General features: G+C 37.2%; 1 protein-coding gene and 1 long non-coding RNA gene across 2 annotated transcripts; one reads left to right on the forward strand and one right to left on the reverse strand.

Annotated features, from left to right (window-relative positions):
- On the forward strand, window positions 1-26835 carry LOC119066064. The gene is made up of 4 exons (XR_005085688.1): window positions 1-640; window positions 16613-16618; window positions 20927-20937; window positions 26826-26835. It is a non-coding gene; the product is annotated as an uncharacterized LOC119066064 (long non-coding RNA).
- Window positions 1579-3197, reverse strand: LOC119066059 (PE-PGRS family protein PE_PGRS30-like). The gene is made up of 2 exons (XM_037168284.1): window positions 3141-3197; window positions 1579-3071 (listed from the first exon to the last, which is right to left on the reverse strand). Exons 1-2 carry the CDS (start codon window positions 3180-3182, stop codon window positions 1653-1655), a joined length of 1461 nt encoding a protein of 486 aa, XP_037024179.1. The 5' UTR covers window positions 3183-3197; the 3' UTR covers window positions 1579-1652.
- Window positions 26836-27918: the final 1083 nt, after the last annotated feature.

The following is a 27918-nucleotide window of genomic DNA, read 5'->3' on the forward strand; positions in this document are numbered from 1 at the left end:
TTCGAATTGTAATGTTAACTGTGAGCTATCGGTTATCAGATAACAGATAATTATTATTTGCCTGATGTTGATTTGCTCATAGTGGCTTTGCAATTTGGAATATCAATCCAGCTACCAAAACTACTGACTACCGACTATCAAATTTTCTGTTTATAAATAGGCGAACAAGTAGAATCATTTCGTCAGTCGGTGCTTAGTTCTTGAACAGTAAAGATCTCTGTCGAAAATTACGTTTGGTAGTCAATAATAATATCGGTAGTCAGCTACCAACTACCAAATTTTCGAATTGTAATGTTAACTGTGAGCTATCGGTTATCAGATAACAGATAATTATTATTTGCCTGATGTTGATTTGCTCATAGTGGCTTTGCAATTTGGAATATCAATCCAGCTACCAAAACTACTGACTACCGACTATCAAATTTTCTGTTTATAAATAGGCGAACAAGTAGAATCATTTCGTCAGTCGGTGCTTAGTTCTTGAACAGTAAAGATCTCTGTCGAAAATTACGTTTGGTAGTCAATAATAATATCGGTAGTCAGCTACCAACTATAAAATTTTCGAATTGCAATGTTAACTGTGAGCTATTGGTTATCAGATAACAGATAATTATTATTTACCTGGTGTTGATATGCTCATGTTCAAATTTGTGGAACAGACAGACAAAGCCTCCATAATAGGGTATTTTTTATAGAATAAAAAAGACCTAAAATGTAACAGAAAGACCTCAGAAGGGAAATTTCGCCTTTGTTCGCTAAAATGGACTTAATTTGTTTGAACAATAAATGGTTGAAATTAAAAAAAAACCTGTCGGGACTTAGCCTGGCCCCTTCATTAACCTGCCGTAATTTGCATAAAAAACACTTAACGGTAAATTTCCATTTATTTTTTAGCAATTTTCAATTTCATAAGAAACTACTTGATCAAAAATGCCAATTTGCAAAAGAAACTTTTCCCACAAATAATTTGTATAAGAAACAACTAGGAAATTTCAGTACCTAGAAATTTCAGTACATAGAAATTCCATACAATCAGTTTCTTATGCAAATTATTTGTGGTCATTTTTAGGAAAGTAGTTTCTCTTACAATTTCGTTTAGAACAAAATTGACAAAAGTTTCTTATGCAAATTTTTGCATATTTTCGTTAATTTTTCATAAGAAACTACTGGCTGAAAAATGGTTACAAATAATTTGCATAAGAGACACTTGTTTCTTTTGCAAATTACGGCAGTAACGTAGTGCCATGATGAAAACTTGTCCGAATAAGAAAGCATTTAAATTTTCAAATATTTACATAACAGCCGCGGTGACCCAATCGGACCTAATTACCAAATAAGAGATAATGATTTGATTCAATTATCGATAATTTCTTTCGATTGATAATGTCGATAATTTTGAACGTTTAAGGAGCTTTCAAATTGTATGTATTAGTTTGAGATGATGAGCATTCCTTATTTTGAACATTTCCATGAGCTTCCCATAATAAATAATTCAGTACCTACGACATAGGATTGAATAAAAGACAAATTTTACATGCACAAAATTGTTGCTTTTTATTTTTTTTTTACGTTTTTTTAAATGCGCTTACAAACTAAACGTTCCAAAGTCATGCCATATTTCCATTGAAATTTTAACATCAAAGAATATTCAATTAACCGCTGCATGGGCATGGGCCACCTGAACCTCCAGTAGCTCCACCAGTAGCTCCACCAGTAGCTCCACCAGTAGCTCCACCAGTTGCTCCACCGACTGCTCCACCGATTGAACCGAGTCCACCAGCGAGGCCAGAAAGACCAGAGACGACAGATGTAACTTGGGTGAATACAACGGAGAATTGAGCGAATAACGATCCAACGATGTCCAAGGAACCGAGAAGCTGTCCGCTAATTTGTCCAACGATGTCACTGCTCAAGAGTCCAGTCAGACCACTAAGGGTACCGCTGACTTGACCAACAAGTCCTGAAATAACTTCAACAGCACCAGAAATGGTAGCTTGAAATTGGGCAGTAACACTAGCCACGACAGTGACACCTTGTTGAATAAATCCTTGGACGGTAGAGGTAATTTGACCAAGGACCTGTGTCGCTTGTTGGATTACACCTTCGAGAGCTGCAGTAAGTTGTCCAAGGGCGTCCTGGGCGAGTTTGACTAAACCTTCAATTTGAGCTGTAAGCTGACCAACAACTTGAATGGCTTGATTAACGGCTCCTTGAATAGCAACTGTAGCGGTTTCGAGGACAGTAGTAAGCACGGTAAAGGCACCCGTAAGTCCAGCAACTGCAGAATTGAGAGCGTTGGATGCAGCGTCGGTGGCACCTGCGGCAGCATTAGATGCAGTTTGAGAGACAGTGGCAACCAAATCGACGATAACAGTAAAGGTGGCACTGATTTGAGCGGTGATTTGTCCAATTACTTGGAATGCTTGGTTAGAGACAGCATTAAAGAGAGTTTCAATCTGGCCTTGTAATTGTCCTACGATTTGAATGAAAATGTTGATGACTTCTTCACCGAAGGCAGCTGACAATAGAGAGAAAACATTATTGAGACCAGCGATGATTGCATCAATATCGAAGGTTTCGATAGATGTAAAGGTTAGGAGAAGCTGAAGGACGACATCGAGTTGATAGTAGATTTCTCCAAGGAAGTCGAATGAACCGTTTCCGCAGCTACTACCGTTTCCTGCTCCAGTTAAACCACCCAAGCTACCGGTGAGGCTGCCAACAGCGCCAACAAGAACATCAATAACTACAGTGAGTTGTCCAGTGACGTCAAGACTGCTGAGAGTTGAACCAAGTGTTCCAACAAGAGTTGGAACAAGATTGCCAACAACACCAGTCACGGTGCCGATGAGTCCACCATCACCCCCTAGAACTCCTCCAAGGAGTCCTCCAAGAAGTCCACCTCCGCTTCCACCGCCGCCACCGCCTCCTAGAAGTCCACCAAGAAGACCACCACCACCACCTCCACCACCACCTCCTAGAAGTCCTCCAAGAAGTCCACCACTTCCGCCTCCACCACCACCACCACCACCTCCACCACATCTACCACCACATGGGGTAGCGCTGACAGCCTGATTACAAAATGGAACGTTTCAGTGATTACTTTTCTGATCAAATCATCAATTTTTTCGGTGACTTACAGCGAAGAATGCAACTACGACGACAGCAATAAAGAACTTCATTGTAGATTGTCACTTCAATCAAATCGAACTGATAGTGTTTCAAAAAAATGTGTTCCTTTTATACCGAAAATTTGTTGGAATTCCGGCCACATATTTGTTTGCATTGACTGGAAAAAATAATTATTATTTATCTGTTTCAATTTTTATATTTGTCTTTGAAAATGCGTAAGCGTAGCCGAAAAAAAAATAAATTTTAGTTGTCTCGACCATCTGATCAAATAACTGCAGCCTTAGCTTCACTTGTTGAAACAAAGTAATTTTCACTCTACGCATGTGGATACTTTTTGTATTGCTCGACACCGATATGTTATTTTAAAAATTATTTTTGTGCAAAATAATTTGTATGAATAGTTTTATTTCATGTTTCAGGGTCGAAAACAAAAGTATTTCTAAAGTCCTTCAGCTTTTCGAACCCTTACATGAGAAATACCGTATATAACCACACATTCGATATTACATTCGATTCATTTTAACGTTACACTTCAGCAATTCTATTAAGTAAGCGATTCTTGATTTAGCTAGACATCGATTAAAAAACAAATCCATAAACATACTCACAAAAGTTCACCAAAGTGCGCTGCTGAACCCAGAAAAAGTTAAGCCCGACTGTCTAGATTCGCTCCCTGAACCTTGCAATATTACGTAATATTACGTAATATTGCAAGGTTCAGTGAGCGAATCTAGCTACTAATACCCAACTTTTTCTGGGTTCAGCAGCGCACTTTGGTGAAGTTTTGTGAGTACTTTAAAAGTTCGCAAACCAAAAACTTTTATCTCGCCGATTGGCTTCAGAAATCAAAGATGCAGTTTGTAACGCTACATTACATTACATTACATTACAATGTAATGTAATGTAATGTGCAATGTGTAATGTAGATGTAATGTTGGATTTCTTTAGTTATTTAGTGATATTTCTTGAGAGGGCTTGGAAAAGTGAACGAAAGTACGCCGTTCAGCCCAAAAAGATTAGGTCCATGTCTTCAGGATCGCTCCCAGGACTTACTGAAACACGTGGTTTCTTAGTATCACATTTAGATTTATGGAATTATTCTAGCGATTTAAAATTAGATTTTAGTGGGTTCAATAGCCTACTGTGATGAACTTTTGCATGTTCCCCACAAATACGCAAAGCGCAAGGTATATATTGCCTAAAGACCTTGGAAGTGGAAGTCTGGCTTTCAGTTAAAATTAGTGTGGTGAACTTGTAGGACAATGTTGTGTTTATTCGATTTTTGTTAGCGATCAACTGAAATGCTATTATATTGTCAATTTGTTTTTGTTTGGCAAAGTCCAAGTCACAAATTGTGTGTCGTATTCGTATTTTGCAGTATTAACTCGGCGAGGATTAGTTTGTTGAAAATTGGAAAATTTGGCGTGTAGGCTTACATCAAGTTTGTTGTCAGAAATGTTCGGACTAAAAATGTCAACTTATTTGAGAATTTTTTAATTCTTTTAAAGAATGTGCGGTGACACACGGCCTAATCGTACTGAATATAATCTTATGCGTTCTTATTGCCTTTTCCCGCATCTTCCCGGTATGGGTGGGTCAGATCCCTTGACTATTGTGTACATATAAAAAAAAATTAATGAAACAATTAAAGGCGTTCCTATTCGAGTTAGTTTTGATCAATAATCAGCAATTTATTTACAGATGTAATTTACTGACTTCAATTCCACATTTCAAACAGAACCCTACCACTGCTGAACTACTCGACAGATTATCTTCGTTTTCGAAATGCGCTTCCATCGAAACCAAATTAGTTAGGTTCAAAATTACACACTATCGTGGTCACAAACATTTACTGACGTTATGCTGTGTCCACTTAGAGCTCATTGTTAAGGACTCGTTTATGGATGACGAATGACCGGACTCAAGGTTAGGGCTGCCCAAATAAACGAACCCTAAATGTTTGAAACGTGTCGTTTTATCATTTTAGTGTTTTTAACTTATTATAAATTTGACTTTACAGTTGCTGTGTAATTTGAGACTCATTTAGTGCTGACAATTAGAACCTGTTCCGAGTTTAGTGCTGCTAATTTGGCGAAGTTGTTTACATTTTAAGTGAAAAACCATGTCATGATGTTTTAGCAATACGCTAAGTGTTTCAGCGCTAATTAGTAGTATAATGTTTAAGGCTCATTTAGGGCTGACGTTTGGAACCGGTCTAGGGCCTCTAATCGGACAAAGTTATCCAAATTTGCAATCACTAGCCATGCATTGTAGCAGTTTTCGCGATATATAAACTGATCATGGCTTACGGACCAGATCCTATTAACGCTACGCAAATCAATCATCATTAAATATAGGACTAGCCAAAGAACTCTGTTTAACTTTACGGTACTTAAAAGCAGGGTAAATGCAATCGTCTTCAATCGTCAGCCCTAAACTAGCCCCAAATTACGTATTAACTCTAAAAATATATTGAGGGATTCTTTTGAAAAACCGCCTGCCGAAATCGGACGCATCATCCAGTGAATTTTGTGACGTGGGGCACATCATACGAATTCACCTCTAAGGGGCGAATCTGGCACCGTCATGACTTTTCGTTGCATGTAGTAAAAGGGCGCATACTATGATCGCGTGTGCCAGATTCCCCGATGCCAATTTTTTATATGTGTCTAGATAGCTCCTGGTCCTTAGAAGTCTAAACCACTTTCATAAAAATTCCTCGATGTTTGTGTGGCCAGCGAGAGGTGATCGAAAACCAAAAACAAGAACTTTTCTTTTGAAAATTTCTCCAGATACACGAAACGTACAAGGTCGTATGATGTCGTTATAAATGTGATTATATGTACTTTCGGGGCAAACCGTCTTATACGCGGGTAGAATTCACCTACGATGAGATATGAGTAGTTGCAAATAGGGGAAAAAATTTGATAATTTCGGCAAATCTCTAACGGTTGCTGACCATCCGAATCGTATCGAAAACACAAGAACTTTTGCCTCTGATTGCTACCCCAGGTGAAAATGAAAGTCTCAAAAGTTCGAAAAACGTAGTCTCACGGTCTCAAATCTATTGTCTTTTGAGACGTGAGACTACGTTTTTCGAACTTTTGAGACTTTAATTTTCACCCGGGACTGGTCTAAGCTTTTCAATGTCACCCAAGATGCAAGGTTAGTGTCTCGATGAGTGTGAATTTGAAGTGTAAATTTGACACCTAGTTAGCTACTCAAAAAATTCCAACCACAGAAAAAAATTTACAATTTTTTTTTTCTAATAGTAATTTCAGCTGCTGATTAATATTTTCAAAATCGTTATATCTAAAACAATGGCGAGAAGATCGGGATGCGCACGTCTGCTCGAAATTAGGGCAAAAACTGAATTTTTGTCTGGCGGTTTTGACTATCATTGCCTACGAGGTATGTAAGCAAATTTATGTTCCTGAGAGAATTTCAAACAGAAATTCTACACACATTTTTTTATATCCACTGAGAAATGCTTTCAATTTCAGCAGGCTGTTTTTCAAAAGAATCATTCATTTAGTCTTCGCTAAAATGTTAAAACAACATGTTTCAAAACTTCAAACTCTCATTCGCCTTCTCTAAACGAGCCCTATACAATAAACGAGTTCTATGCTAGAGACATGAAGCTGCAATTTCCACATGTCAAACAAAACTGCACTGCTACTGATCCTCACAACCGATTTTCAAACTTGACCTGTTGAATCGAAATGCGCTTCTTTTGAAACCAAATTTGTAGATTTTTGTTCGAAATTACACGCTCTATCATGTCAACAAACATGTGCTGACGTCAATTCCACATTTTAAACAGAACCTCACTGCTACTGATCTACTCGACCAATTATCCTCTTTTTCAAACTTGACCTGTAAAATCGAAAAGCCCTTATCGACCAAAAGCCAAAACGACCGAAAGCTTGTTATTTAGATCTATCCTCGTTTTCAAATCACAATACGCTAATAGTTATTTATCTACCAAGGTAGGTATGAAGGTATTTTTTCGCACTAGATGTCGATTGTCGATCCGAGGCGAAGCCGAGGTCGACAAGACGTCGTGTGCGAAAAAATACCGGCATACCTACCGTGGTAGATACAACGTTTTTCGCAATTTCGGGCCATAATCACCTTTCCAATGCAAAATATTACCAAAATTTCTACCAAACATTCATATACACATTGCAATGTGATGTATATAGACGCGCCAAATAAAATCAAGTAGTCAATGCTTAGTATGTACGCTTCAACAATACGTTCTGTATAATTGTGTGACTCTGTAGCCGAATGGCTATGGTCGTTGCTTGGTGTTTGAAAGAATTTTGGTGTTGGATGTTCAAATCCTGGTCTGTGCAAAGTTTTTATTTATAAAATTTAGTCTTTCTTAAAGGTACTAAGCTCTGTAGCGTGTGAAAAAAAGGTGAAAAAGCCCAAGTGCGAAAAAAAAATCAAAAACGCACTGTGAAATAAATACCTTCAAAACGACATTAAATGGATGCATGGAAAGGTGATGATTATGGACCGGAATTGCGAAAAAGTCTTAATAATCGATCATTTCAATTTACCCTGCCTTTAATAAAAAATATTTTTAAAAAAATACAAAAGGTTGATCGTTTACAAAATTAGAAAGAAAGAAAAGAAAACGACAATGAGAATGAAGACTAAGTGTAACTTTCAAATTTGAAGTCATTCAGATTCAAGTCAGTCTTCCCATATCCAAATTCACAAATTTCTAAATTCCTTTTTTGTTTCTCTCTTTAGACCATTGCACAACATCATTTATGTGAGCCAGATTTCGAAAGATTTTAAACCGTTCCCGAAATTTCGAACGAAAGTGCTCTTTGTCATGTAGAAAATCGATCTCATTGCCGTATATACAGTCGAAGAAATTTAGTTTTCGGGTTTTCCAAAGGTATTAATCTTATTTAACCCACACTTTATCCCACAACAATGGAATCCACAAATTTAAATTTAGTTAACTCAGCGGTCGCAATGAAGGCGCTGCAGTCACGATTTCAAAATGTGATATAGGGTGGATAAACTAAATTTTGGTTTTGGTTACATTTTCTCTTGGTTTTTAATTATTACATCAGGCTTCTAAATTAAGAGTAAATTTATGCAATATAAACCGTTTGAGTTTGAAAAAAGATGTTTTGTATCAGTGAACGATATAGGAAAGCGTTCAGTACGTCTCAACATACAAAAGAACGTAAAATATAATTGAACATTTAGCCACCCTACGTCCGTCATCGCTTCTATTGTCTTCAAAAACATATTGTGTGCTTGTCATGATATGTATCAGACGTTTGTTTATTTATGTGTCTCATCTAAAATGCTGGCCAGCAAAATTTTGATCATTAAATTCAACGGCCAAATTGATCTAAATGTTAAAATAATTGTGAATAATAGTGAAGTTAATGTGGTTTTGTTTTCTCTTCATAAAGGAATTTGCATCAGTTCGATGTAAAGTGCGGAGCACCATTAGAAAAAAAAACTTGTCGCTGAAGAATGATCAAAAAGTTGCTGGACGCAGTAGCTACAATTAATGCTTTGCAGGATATAGAATAAAAATTAGAGAAACACCAAGAGCCGTCCATTTGAAATCTTCACAATCATCATTTCAACTAAAGGCTTTTTTTTAAACGAAACGCAGATTCGGAACATTCTTTTTCGCCAAATTACAATTTGGCATAGGAAATAAATTCAACTCTTTGTATAAGTGAAGCTCATGATTGAGCTCAATCATGAAAACAGAATCTGGTCAGGAATAAGATAAGAATATGAATATATGACGAACTTCAAAGTTCCTGATTTATAATCCTGAGATGCCTGCTCATGCAATTATGCGATTTACGATTTCCAAAGAATTTTAATATCAACTTTTAGACAAAATAACAATTTCCAAGTCTGTTTTCTATTTGATTTATTTGATGTATTTCCGACCTCGTTCTAGGGTAATAAAATTTTCTGTGGATTATTTGTAATTTCATGAAAATATTAAGATGGAAAACCTCAGAAACATTCACATAAAAATTATGCTTTCCTAACTAATGTTGAAATAGCCTTTTTGCACTCATTAGGAACTTAGGAAAATAACTATTTTTATTTAAAATTGTTGTATTGCTTGGCCAATAATTCGACATTAACTAAATGTTGTATTGCTTTTTTATTAGACCAAATTGTTGAAAAAATTTCTTTTGTTCAACCGGTGAACGAAACGTGTTACCGTTTACAATTCATGACGAAACGTTTTACCGTTTACAATCAAAGTGGACGAACAACAAGGACAAACAATGCTGATTTCGGTGTATCACACCTCATCAGTGCACCTATGTCTCGCGATGACCATGTGCATATCAGCACGACACAAACTGAAATGAGCAATCATTTCAATTGTACGAGCGCACATACACTTCTTCGTCACTTGTTAGAACTCGCTTTTTGTTTTGTTGCTGTATCTCTCACATACAGCTTTTTTTGGATCTCTCACATCCGACAAATTCTTGGAAATTTTAGTTACAATAAATGAACAATTATGAACAATTATTGTTACTATAAACCGTGTATGTCAGCTATAGCTTCCTTTTAATAAAGGAAAATAACTACTGGGCAGTCGAGACGGTTTACTTGTAGTCCGAAATTATATTTTGGCTTCGTAGAACACAGATAAACACAAGAGAGAGGAATTATATGATATGCAGTACATACTGTCCCGTACAATCTTTTTCTAAATAAAAGTTATAGTCAAATCGACAATATTGTATTATTTGGCGATTTGTCATATTTTGGAGTTTCTTCACACTTTGGCGATTTTTCTTGACAATTCATCATATTTAGTTGATTTGTTAAATCATCAAGAAAAGTCTCAGAAGTGTGAAGAAACGCCATAAAGACAAATTTTCAATTGAATTCTCTATGATCCTTGGAGTTTCTTTACTCTTTGGCGATATTTCTTGGTTTTTCTTCACATTATGGCGATTTTTCTTGTTGATTTAACAAATCAACCATAATGATGAATTGCCAAGAAAAATCGATAGAGTGTGAAGAGAAGAAGAGAAAAATCGCCAGAGTGTGAGGAAACGCTAAAGTGTAAAAATACGTTTTTGAAATGTCTCTACATTATCTTTCGTAAAATGATAGTGTCCTCGGGATCTTTCGTTAAAGTATGAATTCCCTAGGATCGAACAAGATGCCGTTACCTGACGTAAAATAAGAGTTTCCTTAGGATCGAACCAGGCAGCATTTCGTAACTTTTATAAAAGGATAGATTCACTAGCTTCGAACAAATAACGCATTTTAGATAAATTTCGTAAAAGGATAAATTTCAAAGGATTTGTTTAATCTTCGTGGTGAAGTGTGAAGAAACGCAACAAAGACAAATTTATCATCTTTGTTTTTGCCGGCGTTTCTTCATCCCTTGCCAATTTTTTATTTTTGGCGATTCTTCATGGGAATCATGATAATTGACGGCTACGAGCTTTAGCGAAAACGAATGAGATGTTCCGATCCGAATCTGCGAGCGAACTTCCGTTTCGTTAAAAAAAACCTTTAGTTGAAATGATGATGATGAAGATTTCAAATGGACGGCTCTTGGTTCTCTAATTTTGATTCTGAGGGATTCTTTTGAAAAACAGCCTACCGAAATCGGACGCATTTTCTATTGGAATTTTTTATATGTGCCTAGAAAGGACTTCGACCCTAGTGGCCAAAACCACTTTCAAAAAAATTCTTCGAAGTTTGTGTGGCTGGTCAAAGGTGAGCAAAAACCGAAAAGTTGCAATTTTCTTACAAAAATTGCTCCAGTTACACGAGCCGTACAGGGTCGTGTGGGGTGTCATTAGAAAGGTAATCACATGTACTATTGAGCCGAATAGGGTCTTGTTGGGTTTAAAATTCATCCACACTGAAATATGTGCAGATAAAGTTTTCAACCGAAGACGTACACTGTTCTTACTGAAATTTCTCGAGGTACACAAAATGTACATGGTCGTGTGGGGTATCATTTGAAAGGTAATTTTATGAGCTTTTGAGCCAAATAGAGTTTTATGTGGTTTGGATACATATGCGATGAAAAAGAAGTTGAAATGTTTAAGTGTCCATATTTCATCATAGATGCATCCAAACCACATTAGTCTCTATTTGGCTCAAAAGCACATAAAATTACCTTTCAAATGATACCCCACACGACCATGTACATTTTGTGTACCTCGAGAAATTTCAGTAAGAACAGTGTACGTCTTCGGTTGAAAACTTTAACTGCACATATTTCAGTGTCGATGAATTTTAAACCCAATAAGACCCTATTCGGCTCAATAGTACATGTGATTACCTTTCTAATGACACCCCACACGACCCTGTACGGCTCGTGTAACTGGAGCAATTTTTGTAAGAAAATTGCAACTTTTCGGTTTTTGCTCACCTTTGACTAGCCACACAAACTTCGAAGAATTTTTTTGAAAGTGGTTTTGGCCACTAGGGTCGAAGTCCTTTCTAGGCACATATAAAAAATTCCAATAGAAAATGCGTCCGATTTCGGTAGGCTGTTTTTCAAAAGAATCCCTCTCTATATCCTGCAAAGCATTAGTTGAAGCTATTGCGTCCAGCAACTTTTTGATCATTCTTCAGCGACAAGTTTTTTTTTCTAATGGTGCTCCGCACTTTACATCGAACTGATGCAAATTCCTTTATGAAGAGAAAACAAAACCACATTAACTTCACTATTATTCACAATTAATTTAACATTTAGATCAATTTTGCCGTTGAATTTAATGATCAAAATTTTGCTGGCCAGCATTTTAGATGAGACACATAAATAAACAAACGTCTGATACATATCATGACAAGCACACAATATGTTTTTGAAGACAATAGAAGCGATGACGGACGTAGGGTGGCTAAATGTACAATTATATTTTACGTTCTTTTGTATGTTGAGACGCACTGAACGCTTTCCTATATCGTTCACTGATACAAAACATCTTTTTTCAAACTCAAACGGTTTATATTGCATAAATTTACTTTTAGTTTAGAAGCCTGATGTAATAATTAAAAACCAAGAGAAAATGTAGCTAAGACAAAAATTTAATTAGCCACCCTATATCACATTTTGAAATCGTGACTGCAGCGCCGTCATTGTGACCGTTGTGTTAACTAAATTTAAATTTGTGGATTTTATTGTTGTGGGATAAAGTGTGGGTTAAATAAGATTAATACCTTTGGAAAACCCGAAATCTAAATTTCCTCGACTGTAGAAATTTTTTTCTACCTTTTAACAAATAAATTGATAAATTGAACGCTCGCAATATTCTCCAGCATAATATACTATTTTTATCAATATTTGTTGTACATTCCAATGTTCAATTTTCGAAATTTATGTGCAGCTTCCTAAAATAATTTTTTTGCAAATTCAGTCGTATAATTTTGATGAAATCAAAGAAGAAATATGTTGCCATTCAGGCCATTCAGGTAAACAAAATTTTTGACAAGACTGCTGTGAAGCTACCCGTAAGTTACACAGCAAATCTCAAATTGTTTTAGGCGCTAATTTACAGAACGGCTGTTTTGCGGAAAAATTCGATTTTCTTTGTTGAGGTATTTTGCCCCAATTTTAGAACAAACAAACACTCACGACAAACGTTTTTCTGATGATTTTCAAAAACGTTTCTGTTCTGAATAGCCTACAACATACCCAAGAATTTAAGTCCACTTGACCAAAAATTGAATCATTTTTTAGATGAATTTCCGAATTTTCAAGTTCGAGATCAACTCAATTTTTCATAGTCGGCGAACTTTGACGACTTGCGAAGAAAACTTTTCCGACAAACTTCTTCCGGATTTTAGTTTTTTTTCTGTTGCATTAGACTCCAATTAGTAGAATAGGACTGATACAACTAGCAAAAATCTCAAAGAAGTTTTTTTGGTAGAGGTCGAAATAGGTGGGGGTATAGGGGCAGAAAACTCGAAAATTTAGCTTCTATGATTTGACGCAAGTTGTAAATTAATTTTTCAAAAATTTTAAAATCGATTTTTGACATCTAGGGACGATTACAATTTTTTGTGGACTACGCCAGTCTCGACCCTTTATCCATCGCACACCCCTAATACACAGCATTTTAATATCATTCAGTTCAATATCATCCACATTCTAGGCATGGGAGACGTAAAAATTATTGATATTATCAATCGAAAGGAATTATCGATATTATCGATTACAGTCGAAGAAATATAGTTTTCTTGTTTTCCAAAGGTATGAACCTTATTTAACCCACACTTTATCCCAAATGGAATACACAAATTTAAATCATGCGCGCACGTTAGTAAGTAGGCGTGACGCAAGTCCACTACCAAAAATGTTTCACAATTTTTTTTTTGGGGAAGGCGGAGCATATTTACAGCAACTTTTTGTCTTCTCTCCTTTGGCTTCAATGACCCCTAAACGAAGATATCTGGAATCTAGGAATCCATACGAGTTCAACGAGCTATCACACGTTACTGCAGCTTCAAAATTGGCCGAGATATTGATGTTTGTATGAAAATAAGCAAAATTTCGTATTTTTAGAACTCAAATTGGCTACGCTAGTTAATTAGTTCCTATGAAAAAGGACCATTTCGTAACTCCTAAACGTTTCTAACGATTTTCCTGAAATTTTGGTTATAGGTCGGGCCCTAGATTAAAATAAGATTTTAAAAATGGGGCTATGCAAGCGTTTTTGGGAAAAAGTGTTTTGATGGATTTGGGTTATTTTCGTCATGAGTGGTGTGTTCCAAGGTTCCTAAATTTTAGGATGAGAGATGATTCTTCTGGCACTTTCTTACTTCCATCAGTTTTTTCGATGGATCTGAGTTGTTTTCGATATAAGTCAGGTATTCCGTGGTTGGTTCCTAAATTTTGGGATGACAGATGATTTCTCTGGCACTTCCTAACTTCCATCGGATTTTTCGATGGATCTGGGTTGTTTTCGATATAAGTGAGGTGTTCCGAGGTTGGTTCGTAAATTTTGGGATGAGAGATGATTCCTCTGGCACTTCCTAACTTCCATCGGATTTTTCGATGGGTTTGAGTTATTTTCGATATAAGTGAGGTGTTCCAAGGTTGGTTCCTAAATTTTGGAATGAAAGACGATTCCTCTGGCACTTTCCAACTTCCATCGGATTTTTCGATGGATTTGAGCTGTTGTCGACATGAGATGCTTACAAAACTAGTGACCCTTACCCATAAACTTCCAAAAGAACTGATATCCGCCAAAAAACCCTAAAGAGTAAAAGTGTGACGCAAGTCCCTGTTTCTACTTACAAAATAAATGATATCGCTGAGGGTGACGCTGTCTGAGGCGAAAGTTTTATCAACAAAAAATTGACCCCAAAAATTTAAGAAAGAAAATTTAGAAAAAATTGCTTGCTTTCCTCATCAGCTGCCATTTGTGACGCATATCTTTTTGCGTGTCGAATCTGTAAGCGTCACCTACACCGATATCAGTTCTTTTGTAAGTAGTAGAGGTCCTTGTAGAACAAAAGTCATAAAAATAGTTCACTTTATAGTAGAATGGTGAGCTTTGGACCAGTGATTGATATTGGTAGCCTGAGTCCAAAAAGATTAACACCCCTCAAAAAACCCCACCCCACACCCCAACACCCATCACCAAAGATTTTAGTGTAAGGGTCACTTCAATGAATTATTGTGAAGCGCCTGTCAATGCTAGACTGTCGATATGGGGCTTAAACGAAAGGTAAAGGTTCATACTTTTTTTATATGACCAAACGTTTTTCAATTTTCCATTTTCCACAACAATTTTCCGAGTTTTCCATGAAAATCTATGAAATCTCAAATATAAAGGGTGGTGAATAAGTTAAAAAAGTTTTTGTGCATACTTCCTTCTGCAATATGGTTCTTCAATGACTTCTTCGCTAATTTGACGAAAAAAAATTAAATAATGTGTCATAGACTTGGAGATAAGCTCAGTTTTCCACCGCCGGAAAATTTCATTGAAATACTTTTTTACATATAACTGATGAAATATGCGAGCTGTGTCATTGAATTTGCGAGATTATCATAGGATAGTTTATTGACGCATTTATTGAACTCTAGGAGAAGTCAATACACCATTAACCTCAAGTCACCCACCTCCCACTCTCCTATTATTGAACAAATTGTAGAAAAATTTTAAAATAGAAAGCAGACTATTTTTGAACTTACAAATTTACGCTGTAAATGTTTGGAATATTGCCTGCAATACCTTTTTCAAGTGGACAGTGCAAATAATTAAGAGTAAGTATGTAAGATACTACATTTTCAAATAAATATTGTTGTGCGATTACACTGCAAAAATGCTCCAGAGGCAGTTTCTGTCTACGTAGTAAAAATGATTTAAATGTCCCACATTCAGCAATTATCACTCACATTCCACATTATGTGGTTTAATTATTTTGATATCATTTATGAGTGGATATTGCAGAAGGAAGTATGCACAAAAACTTTTTTAACTTATTCACCACCCTTTATATTTGAGATTTCATAGATTTTCATGGAAAGCTCGGAAAATTGATGTGGAAAATGAAAAATTGAAAAGCGTTTGGTCATATAAAAAAAGTATGAACCTTTACCTTTCGTTTAAGCCCCATATCGACAGTCTAGTATTGACAGGCGCATCACAATAATTCATTGAAGTGACCCTTACACTAAAATCTTTGGTGAGGGGTGTTGGGGTGTGGGGTGGGGTTTTTTGAGGGGTGTTAATCTTTTTGGACTCAGGCTACCAATATCAATCACTGGTCCAAAGCTCACCATTCTACTATAAAGTGAACTATTTTTATGCTAAGGACCTCTACTAAAGTGGATAATTGTTGCGTTTTTAACAAAAAAAAAACTCTTCTGGAAGTCCCCCTCCATCCACACAGCCGTGAAGTATCGCCAAAGTCAAATCGACAAGATTGTATTATTTGACGATTCGTCATATTTTGGAGTTTCTTCACACTTTGGCGATTTTTCTTGACAATTCATCATATTTAGTTGATTTGTTAAATTATTATAGTAGCATGCTAGTGTAAAAGTCCAAAAATAGTTCAATTCATAGTAGAATTGTGAAATTTGGACCAGTGTGCCACAGCTTGCCACCCTGATTCGAAAACGATTAACAGACCTTGAATTAACTCCACTTACTTTCCACTACCCCCTTTTTGGGTGGAATTGGTTTTACAGTGTTTGACAGATTATTAACGACTTTCTATTGCTGCAATAAGTCTCAATTTGTACAGTAATGCAATGAAATGAATAAAAGTGAAAATAGGCATGGTAGGACTGGCCCTACCTGAGCTAGGGCTTTACAAGTGTTTGAGTTTTTTTTTAAGTGTATTTACCCAAATAAGAAGCTTACAACTCCGTGTAGCATGTCAAATAAAAGGTATTGACAATGCCGGTCAGAGAAAAAAAGTTTGTTAAAATCAAGTCAGTCGTCAGTGGCTCGTAAGATAGAGCTCTAAGAGTGGGGTGGACAATAGGCCCTAGTTGTTTTTAGCGTGTAGGTCGAGAAAAGTATAGCAATTTTTCACAGTTTCAGTACTTTTTGAAAGGTATTGACTATGCCGATCAAAAAAAAAAAGTTTAAAGAAATCAAATGACCGACTCGTTAGTTAGAGCCCTTGTTGTGAACCAAGTACAGGGTGCCAAGTAGTTTTTGCTTATAGGTCGGTCAAATTTGAACAAATTTCAAATACTTTCGCTAAGTTATTAGATATGTATTGACCGTACCAATCAGGGAAAAAAAGTTTATGAAATTCGGTTCACCACAGCGTGAGCTAGGTCCATTGTAGTGAGCTCATATCCGGCTACTCGGCCGTACAGTGAAGGTAGTGTTTTTTGTCAATATCTCGAGTAAACTTTGACGGAATTTCATGAATTTTTTTGTTTGAAAGATATTAACGACTGTAAAGAGGCCGTTCTATTTCTGACCTCCTAACTCTGGGTAAAAATGATATAACTTTGTTAAATTGGTACATATAGAAAGTTCCTGCAACTTGGAAAAAGATCGATGATGTTTTGGGTGTGCATGGACATCCATATACAACGATGTATGGCTATTTTCAACTATATTGAGCTATATTAGATCATATTCGACTGTATTTTAGCTGTAAAGTGGTAACTTATATATGAGTAACAATGTTAGAAAATATACCATGCACCATGCAAGTTGTCTATTGTCATATAAAATCCGACGACTAATATTAAACTAACTACACAGTTATTACCTCTAAGAGGCGAATCTGGCACAGTCATGACTTTTCGTTACATGTGGTAAAAGGACGCATACTATGATCGCGTGTGCCAGATTCCCCGATGCTGACTTAGTAATAATGCTGTCATTACCATACTATGTACAGTTTCTTCCTACATATGTGACAGTTTGGATCAAAAGTCTGTCTATTCCATCTGTCAAAGTGACGTTTTAAACGTCAAACCAAAATTTGTATGCAAAATAGTTACGAACTCGCTTATTTTTCCTCAATTCTATCAGTGGAATAGACTCAGAAAAATAATTTTGTGATTATTTGGCTAAAATTTGTTGGTTTGACGTTTAAAACGTCACCTTGTCAGATTGAATAGACCGACTTTTGATCCAAACTGTCACACATGTACTACGGTTATTAGCTCGATCATGTTCACTAGCTACAGAACAATTTTATGCATGAAATTACCGGACGGTAAATTACCGTGAATTTTTAACTCAAAATATATTCCTATAGCGAGTTCAAATACTGAAGCAAATCTATGCACATTCAAATAAAGCTCTAGCTAAGATAACGGTGACAACGGTGATTACATCATTTTCAAGTCATTAAAATGCAAACCTAAGTCTGTTGATAATGATTACCGAACTTTTACCGACGTCGGTCAAGGAATCCCTTGTCTGAAACTTCTAACCTTTATCGAATTAAATAATCGAATTTTGTTCTTTTAACAAGAAAATACCAGTGTTGTTATTGGGTGATTTAACCACACATTGCTTTAGATTTTATGCAAATAAAATGAAATGAACGCGAGCGAAATTTTTTCCTATTCATATTGCAAAGATTAAAAGTTTCATATCTGAAAAAGTTGTGAAAGTGTTATTTCTGAAGATAAGTCGTACAAAGTTGGACAATTTTTTATGAAAAGTCGGACAAATCGTACAAATCGGACATGTAAGAGGTCTGCATTTCAACAACAAAGCATGCACACTTGAACGCGGCAGGAAAAATATATATGAAAATCCATTTTCGGCCGGAGAGAGCGTCCGAGAAAGTACTTTCTTGGCCGCAAATTCATCTCTACGAGAAGTACAGGGATATTGAACTTTTCGATCGTAGAATAGTTATTTACGTATCGATTGAGTAGGCCGAAAGAGTTACGTATTAAGTTTTTCATGCTTCGGGGCCGAAAATGAGGGCAATTTTTCGAATTTTCTCGGGTTTCCGGCCCTCTGAATGAAAACTCTGCAGAGTGCCGGAAACCCGAGAAAATTCGAAAAATTGCCCTCATTTTCGGCCCCGAAGCATGAAATAGTCATTTGTGTACCTGTTTTGGACGATTGATTTTAGGCAATTTCGCGGATTGTAGGCCGAACGAAGTGAGGCTTACAAGCGAAAGTGCCTTAAATCAACCGTCCCAAACAGGTGCACATGTGAGTTTTCATGCAGAGGGCCGGAAACCCGAGAAAATTCGAAAAATTGCCCTCATTTTCGGCCCCGAAGCATGAAAATGACTATTTCGCTTCCCGAATGAGATGCGAAAGTTTAAAAATTCAACTCTCAGTAAGCCACGACATCACAAGAGGTGCGAAAGTACTTTCGCCCCCCAAACGAGGATGCGAAAGTAAATGACAGCAACAACAGAGGAGCGAAAGTAAATGACAGCAACAACATGTGTTCCGTCTGGTGTCGTTGTGATCGCTGTGATTGTTGTGATAGAAAAGAACGTTGCCAATAATTTATTAATTTTTACAAAGATCGTGCCATTAATTATCCCTTTGCTGAACAAGGAACGCTGGAACGACCCCAAAATTAAGGCTGTTGATCAGGGCGAAATCCCTAGACTCGTTAGAGCGTCGGTCATGTTCAACGATCCGGCACCTGAGGTGCTCGATTTCTTCGAAGACGTCGACTTAAAAAACGAAACTATTGATACTAACGACTGGAGAATCTACGGAAAAAAGAAGCTTCGTGGCAACAAGACGATTATCTTCATTGGCGTGGATGAAAAATCGGTGGAGAATTTACGAGGAATAGGCTTCAGACCATATTTTGCGAATGGCCGCACCAGGATCAACTTTGATTAAACTATTAGATTCCAGTCATGAGAGCTCGGTCTCTCTCGTCATACTTTCGAGGCCTTCAGGCTCACAACTTTTTCCAAATCGCTTTTCCAATAAAACTCATTTAGCTTTGCTTAATATTTCGTCTTTTACTGGCACAGCTCAACGGAACGACAATGTCTTGATGGGTAAGCATATAAGTAATCAAGTGAGCATTAGAGACCACTCTATCTTCATTGGATTTTGTACGATAGATATGGGTTCTACGCCAACGGGTTAGCCTACCCTAACAACATCATCACATGTCATGGATTCTGAACTAGGAGTTTTCCAGATCAACTTGCATAAGGCATACGCTCCTACTACAGAGTTGAACTCATTAGTAAAAGGTCTGTCATCGTTTATTGTGCTTATTCAAGAGCCGGTATGTAGAAGCGGTAGAATAATGGGAATCAACAGGAAATTGGGAAATATCATACACGTTGGCGGTAATGGTATAGTCAGAGCAGCTATCTATTGCTCAAAGAATATCAATATGCAGTATGCACCCCCTATATAACTTCTGTACACTAGACCAGTCGGTGGCTATGCTCTCTACGAAGATTGATGGCTCAGACAAAAACATTATAATATGCTCCGGTTACTTTCCCTACGAGGCAGCAGATAGGCCACCGAACTCTGACTTTGCAGGAGTAGTTGAATATTGTAAAATGCATAATTTACTACTTGTATCGGGTATCGATGCCAATGCACATCACTACGCTTGGGGTAGCACTAACATTAATGACCAGGGTGACAATCTCTTTGATTTCATTGTATTGTAGAGAGAGATTGTATGTCTATCTACAATAAAACACTAGATGTGTCTTCGGCCGAAGCCGGGAATGGAATGAATTGTATTTCGAATGAACTCTGTATATAAAGGGAATGCAAAGGCAACATGATGCAAATCAATTCAATGGCAATCTTTGATGAATGCATATTGTGGAATCACCACAATACTTCCCCCGTTGGAAAAACTTTGAACGGTCCGTTTTGATTCTGATGGTCTGGTTCAATTCACTCGTGAGCATGAACATTTGTTTTGAGGGTTGAGCAGGATTTTCCATGGTATTGTGGTTGCAGCAGCTAACGTCTAATGCTGGCAGGCACCGCAGTAGGGTGGTTTGATTGTTGAGTGCTCCAAATCGTATGGGTCCAAAACGATGCATGTGACGAATGTTTATTTGTTTATTCCCACAGACTCAAGAAGTTGCTTTAAGCAAGTTCAAGTTTGAAAGAGAATATATTTGAATTTTAAAGAAATTCCCTTTAAGTTTTTAGCTAGTATTGATGTGTTGTCAGGACTAGGAAAATACATAATTTTAATCTTGATTAGTGAGTTGACTGTAATTTAAGAGTCTTCACGTAAATGGACTAAGATATTGGAATGTTAGTCGATTTGTAATCTAGTTTTTGTTGGAATGGTCAAAGCAACTGATCATTGAAATAAGTTTTATGGATCGTAGTAAGCAACTTTGTGTCTGGAATATTTATGTAAAATATTTATTCGTCAGTAATAAAGAAATCCTTGAAGAAACAAGAGGTAGTCCATCCCTTTTCCTACAGGTTATGGGCATATAGGAACATTCAAGGAATATTCACCTTTGTTACAAATTCAGTAAATAATCTGGTGTATCATCAAGCCTAGCCGCGTAGTATCAACATAGCAATAGACCTAGCTGTGAGCGTAGCTAAAAGCATAGCCGAGCATAGTCGTACGCACAGGATTGAACCTAGCGGAGCATAGCAACGTGTACCACCGATATATCTGAATTTTTGAAATCAATATGACGGAGCAAAAAGGAACGAAATCAGCGTTCGAAAAATTAAACGGAAAAAACTACACCACCTGGTCCTACCGAATGAAGTTATTTCTTAAAACCGAAAAATGTTGGGATGTGGTTGAACATGCCGTTAGACCAGCAAACGTGACTGTCCGAAAATGGAACGAAATGGAGGAGCGCGCATCATACTTCATTAGCATTCTAATCGAAAACAATCAACTACCATTCATCAAAAGAACTGATTCAGCGAAAGGCGCCTGGGATACGTTATGTAACCATCATAAGAAAGCCACGTTCTCCACCAAAATACGTCTATTACGAAAATTGTACCACGAAATCCTTCCCAAGAATGGCAACATGGAGGAACATCTATCGAAATTAATGGAATACTATGACGATTTGTGCGAAATCGACCACGTTATAGACGATCAACAATTTGTATCGATCGTTATGACGAGTGTTGGAGAAGATTACGATGGTCTCATCACAGCATTGGATTGCAGAGACGAAAACGATCTAACCTTCGATCTGGTCCAATCAAAACTAATGGACGAGTATGAACGAAAAAAGAAAGTCGATGATTTTCCATTCGAAGGGGAATCTATATCCGCTATGAAAAACTTGCCAAAGAAGTATTGCGACTTCTGCAGAGAGTCGGGTCACTTGAAGAGATTCTGCGGAAAATTTGATATTTGGTTGGCTGGCAAGAAGAAGAAAGACGAAAATACCAATAACGAAACTACGAAAGAAGCAGTTAATCTCATTGCATCTGTGGAATCAGATGATGATTATGATTATTTGTTTTAAAATTTATCTTCAAAATTTAAATTAATATTTCCGGAACGCAAAACTATAACTCATCGAGAAAGAGCTTCTAAATTATAATTTTGAGGAGGAGAATGAACAATATGCTTTGAGGAGGAGTGTTGGAATGGTCAAAGCAACTGATCATTGAAATAAGTTTTATGGATCGTAGTAAGCAACTTTGTGTCTGGAATATTTATGTAAAATATTTATTCGTCAGTAATAAAGAAATCCTTGAAGAAACAAGAGGTAGTCCATCCCTTTTCCTACAGTTTTTTGATGAAAAGTAGGTTGACAAGAATTTAGGGTGTTTGAAATTTTGATTTTATTGGAAAATTAATTTGCAATACAGTTTGTGTAGAGTGTCAGTTCAGTCAGTTCAGTCTACGAATTGTTCTTGAGTTGTTGTTTAAAATGGTTTAACAGTTTTGATATAATTTGACTGATCTGCAATTTCGTCGAGGTTTTAGCCTCGATGATTGACTAGAGTGAATTGACTTAAAGGGTGAATCCACTGTAGGTTTTGGATTTGATTTTTTTTAGTTTGTGGAAAGAGATGTAAATGTTTCCAAGTTGTACTGCTCTGAGCAAGGCTCTGAGTTGCATAGAAGACACGTCTATGTGCGAAATAAAAGGCATGCAGTAAAATACATTTTATTTCGACTGATATCGTGATGTTGGATCCGGTGGTTGTGTGATATCAGATTCTTGTTGTTTGGCAACACTTTAGAGAATTTCTTCAGTGGTGACAAAGGTTTTTGTACAAGTTTGTGAGACTTGTAGAATGTTAAATCATTTCTGATTTAAATGAACAATCGGATGGTAGGATTGTTGGTTGTCAAGTGTACGATTATGTCCGTAACTTGAGTTCAAAAACTATTGGCTATTTCTTTGTAGCAGTTCTGTGTCGAAACTGTTAAGGATTAGTGAGCAATATTTTTGAATGGAAAAGAAATGTCTAGTCGAACATGTCTAGTCATATAGAATTCTTTTAAAAAAATCCTCTACAAAATTTATTGTCCTGCGCAACGTGACGGGGTATAAGTTCTAACAGTACGTCGTTAGTGACTTTCCGAAATAATGTTTAACAGAGTGAAGTTAAGTAGAGTAGCAGAGTGATCAAATGTTATGATAGCACCCGTCCTCGTTAGAAAACAATTGCCGACTAGTATTTGACTAGCGATTTTGACTAAAAGCTCTATACCTTAACTTTCCATGAATGACGCAAATCTTTTATGTTTGGTGATTCGAATTCGAAAGATTGATTCGGTTGAGGTTTTGTTTGCTAAAGTAGTACTGAAATTTTGAAAAGGAACTACATAAAGTTCGTTTGAATAAATTATCAAAATTTTATTGAAATCATCTGATTGAATTCCGAATGAATCGTTCCTACACAGCATTACCTGGAACTAACGGAACTAGACAACCAAGTTATTCAGTGAGTCGAATAAATTGGGGAAGGCAACCAAACAATTTTTCTAAAACTTTCAAATACATTCTGAACGAAATGTAGTTGTAGAAAACAATGTGCAAGTATTTTGCAGATTTAAAATTTATATGAAGATTGTCTTGTGGTCAAAACTTCAATTCCAAAATCATTTTTTGATTGGGAAGTAGCAATACGCGTGTAGTAAGGGTACTAGAGGCGCAGTGACAACTTTTGCGTTGGTCTGAATTGCTTAATCATAACTTAAAGATAAAACTTAAGTCTAAATTTACTTTCGTGCTTATCGTTAAGTTTTTTCTTAAAAAACGATTTAAATTTTGAGTTGTCAACATTCAAGTGATCTACTTTGGGTTACAGCAAAGTGATTTGAGTGTAGAGTGAATGTGATGTACGTCATGTCTTAGACTAAGTGATTTGCACGTAGTCAGGTAGCGACGTTGAGATACTTCTGGTTAGACAAAATTCTGACAGCTAAGTGTACGTGTAAGTCTGGTTGCGAAGTATGTTTGGTGTTGAGAGTAAAAGTGTGAATGTGTTGAATCACTTTGCTTTTAGTCCATTAACATTTATTTGGTTGGTTCAGGGCAATATATTGATATTGTTGACCAAAAGTTGTAAATTTTATTTGTTTTTGCAAATAAAACTTAGTTGTGCCATGTGTGACGACTGTGGTTCTTTTTTTTTTTTTTTAAAAAGCGAATCCATGCAGTCCATGTTGAAACATGGGCTTAATTTGTGTAAAGGAATGTTCCTTTAAACAATACCAATAATTTTACCATGTTGGAATGTTCAAGATGGTTCAAATGTTAACAGACAAATGAAATTTATTTTGAGGCAATAAACCTGAAAATTAAAGTTCATGTTGGTTAAGTCATTGCCGGACTTGAAATTTGTTCAATGTCGGGGTCACCAATTTGTAGAGAGAGATTGTATGTCTATCTACAATAAAACACTAGATGTGTCTTCGGCCGAAGCCGGGAATGGAATGAATTGTATTTCGAATGAACTCTGTATATAAAGGGAATGCAAAGGCAACATGATGCAAATCAATTCAATGGCAATCTTTGATGAATGCATATTGTGGAATCACCACAGTATCAACTGATCTGATGGTAGCAAACGTAGGGAACGAAACAACTTTTAGGAATAAATTACGGGAAGAAGTACTGGACATTACATTATGTTCGAGGGAACTATCTCCATTTATCACTGGGTGGCGGGTCACTGACCACATCCTTACTTCCGACCACAGATGCATCTCTTTCAAGATTAACCTGGACTCCCCTTCCACCCCTTGTATTCAGAAACCCTGCAACTACTAATTGGCCGTATTTCACAGCACTCATTTCTAACACACTGGATACAAATAAGTACTCCTCATCCCCTCTATCAGAGGCACAACTGAATGACGAAGTTGATTACCTACAGCGGATCCTAACTGATGCATACGATAAGGCATGCCCCATACTCAGGTACAAGGCTGGTAACTCAGTTCCGTATTATTCCATGAAGGATAAAAAGCAGAGACGAAAAGTTCGAAAGTTATTCAATGTATGTAAGCAGTCAGGCATTTGGGACCCGTATTACAGAGAACTGGGTATATACAACAAAAACCTCAGGGCTAGAGAAAGGATAAGCTGGAGGAGCCAGTGCAGTGCAATAGGGGAAATTCATGATGCATCCAAACTGTATAAAATACTGTCAAAAGATCCGAGCCTAATGGTAGGTTCGCTTAGGCTGCCAAACGGCGCATACACTAAGGATCAAGTAGAGACTTACAAATATCTGCTGGACTTTCATTTCCCGAATTGCAAAGCAACCAGCGCAGAGGAACACGATAGCTTACAATTTTCCTTCGATGGGGTGGTGAACGATGAACTTATAGATAGAATAGTTACAAAGGAAAGAATTAAGTGGGCCGTGGCCTCATTCGCCCCATTCAAATCACCAGGCCTGGATAATATTTTCCCAGCTATGCTACAAAATTCTACTGAGGACGTTCGCATAATGATGACTAGCATATTCAAGAAATCGCTGCACCTGAAATTAATACCTAAAAGCTGGAGAAGATACAAATTAGTATTCATACTTAAGCCGGGCAAAACCGATTACTCCCTAGCGGAGAATTAGAGACCGATAAGCCTCTCATCTTTCATGCTAAAAACATTAGAAAAACTAATTGATAGATACCTTAGAGACGAACCACTAAGCGGCACCAATATATTAGCAAATCAGCACGCTTACCAAAACGGCAAGTCAACAGAAAATGCGTTGCATAACATCGTACAAAATGTAGAATTATCACTGAGCCATGGAGAGTTTGCACTGGGTTGCTTCATAGACATATCGGGAGCGTTTAACCATCTCACCTACAGGGCAATCGAGAACGTATGTTCCAAACACGGAATAGATCCCGGCATAGCCGGTTGGATATTCGCATTACTGCATAGTAGGCTCATATTCGTTTATTGTGGCACCACTGTGATTATAGTTACGGTCTCCAAGGGTTGTCCTCAAGGGGGCGTTCTACCTCCGCTATTATGGTGTCTAGTAATTAGTGAACTTCTGATAATTCTCAACGAGAAAAAATTCCAAACAGAAGGTTTCTCGGACGACCTTTCTATCCTACTGAGAGGTAAATTCGTCAACACTCTTTGCGACCAACTTCAACAGGTCCTATTGATTATCAGCGACTGGTGCGACATGAACGAGCTGAAAATAAATCCGGTAAAAACTAAAATGATCGTATTCACTAGGAAACATAAATTAGACGGCATTAGAATTCCAAAAATTAAGGGAGTACCCATCCAATTTGTGCACATGGTGAAATACCTGGGCATTATTCTCGACAGCAGACTGCTCTGGATCGATAACCTCGACGTAAGATTACATAAGGCGACTGTAGCGCTATGGCAATGTAGGAATGCCTGCCTATGGCAAATCATGGGGCTTCTCTCCTAAAATTTTATTCTGGATTTATACCACAGTCATAAGACCCATGCTAACATATGCTTGCTTCCTTTGGAACCACAAATGTGACAGTCCACAGGTAATAAAAAAACTGGAGAAATTTCAGAGAATGGCATGTAAAGCGATAACAGGTTCGTGGAAATCGACACCAACAGCTGCTATGGAAGCTCTTCTAAATCTCCCACCACTTCACATCTTTATTAAAACTGAAGCTATTAACGCATTACGTGGAATAACGGGTCAAGCGGATCACAATCTCAGAGAAACAGACCACTCCAAAGTTTGGTTCAAGACAATCAAAGATATACCGGCCGTAGGAATGCCTTCAGACAAGATTTTACCCAAGTACAAATTTGACAGGAAATTCAATGTTCATATACCACCGAGAGAAGACTGGGTGACCGGCAAACTTCCACCAACGGGTCAGGTAGTCTACACGGACGGATCACTGATAGAAAATCTGGCTGGTGCGGGTGTTTATTGTTCCAACACAGAGACTGAAGTATCCCTCTCCCTAGGGGAGTGCTCTTCGATTTTCCTAGCAGAGATTAGAGCTATCATGGAGGGCTGCCGCCTTGATTGGGAGGGAATCGCTATGGATTATACTTTATCAATATGCACTGACAGCCAAGCAGCTTTAAAGGCCCTATCGTCATTCAAAATCAGCTCGAAACTTACTTTGGAATGCTGGGAAGAGCTAAACAAAGTAGCATATAACAGACAGGCTAACTTAATCTGGGTCCCAGGTCACAGTGGGATTAGCGGTAACGAAAGAGCGGACAAACTAGCCAGGATCGGCGCTAGTAGCAGACCGATTGGGCCGGAGATAATCATGGGGAGTCCTCACTCGGCTACTAAACAGATAGTATATAAACTGAGAGACTATGCTTTCAAGAACTATTGGCACAAACTACCTAGTTGTCGTCAAGCAAAGTGCTGCATTAGTATCAGCAAGAAAAATTCAAAATTCCTACTAAACATCAGCCGCACAAGACTGAAGATTTTCACTGGTGTTACTACAGGACACTACGGCTTTAATAAACACTTAACTACCATCGGAAAAAGAACGGATCCAGGCTGTGACTTTTGTGGATCTGACATTGACACAGCTGAACATTACCTCTGCACCTGCCCAGCTTTTATCAACAGCAGGCGAAGACACTTGGGCGGATACACTGTCAGGTATGACCTGATAAGAAATTTGCATCCTAGGGACATCCTGAACTATATCTCTAGTACAGGTACAGTGTTTCCTACTTCTTAGGTAGAAACGGCTAACCATTAAAAAAAAAGCCTCACCTGTAAAAACCGCTAAAACTTTCTTTGTAATGCTAAACAAGGCGTGTTCATAAATTCTTACGATTGATAAAAAATCGATTATTGCCTTAGAATCAATTGTCGATATTTTTTAAAAGTCCAACAATCGAACGTTTAACGTGAATCGATAAAAAGC

Source organism: Bradysia coprophila, chromosome IV (genome assembly GCF_014529535.1).
Source record: "Bradysia coprophila strain Holo2 chromosome IV, BU_Bcop_v1, whole genome shotgun sequence".
In the NCBI taxonomy this organism is placed as follows: Eukaryota; Metazoa; Arthropoda; class Insecta; order Diptera; family Sciaridae; genus Bradysia; species Bradysia coprophila.

Excerpts from the sequence above, each read along its gene's own strand:
- LOC119066059 (XM_037168284.1), bottom strand. The coding sequence starts at position 3,182 with ATGAAGTTCTTTATTGCTGTCGTCGTAGTTGCATTCTTCGCT. Across the intron at positions 3,072-3,140 it reads TCGTAGTTGCATTCTTCGCT|GCTGTCAGCGCTACCCCATG; the intron begins GTAAGTCACCGA and ends TTTTGTAATCAG.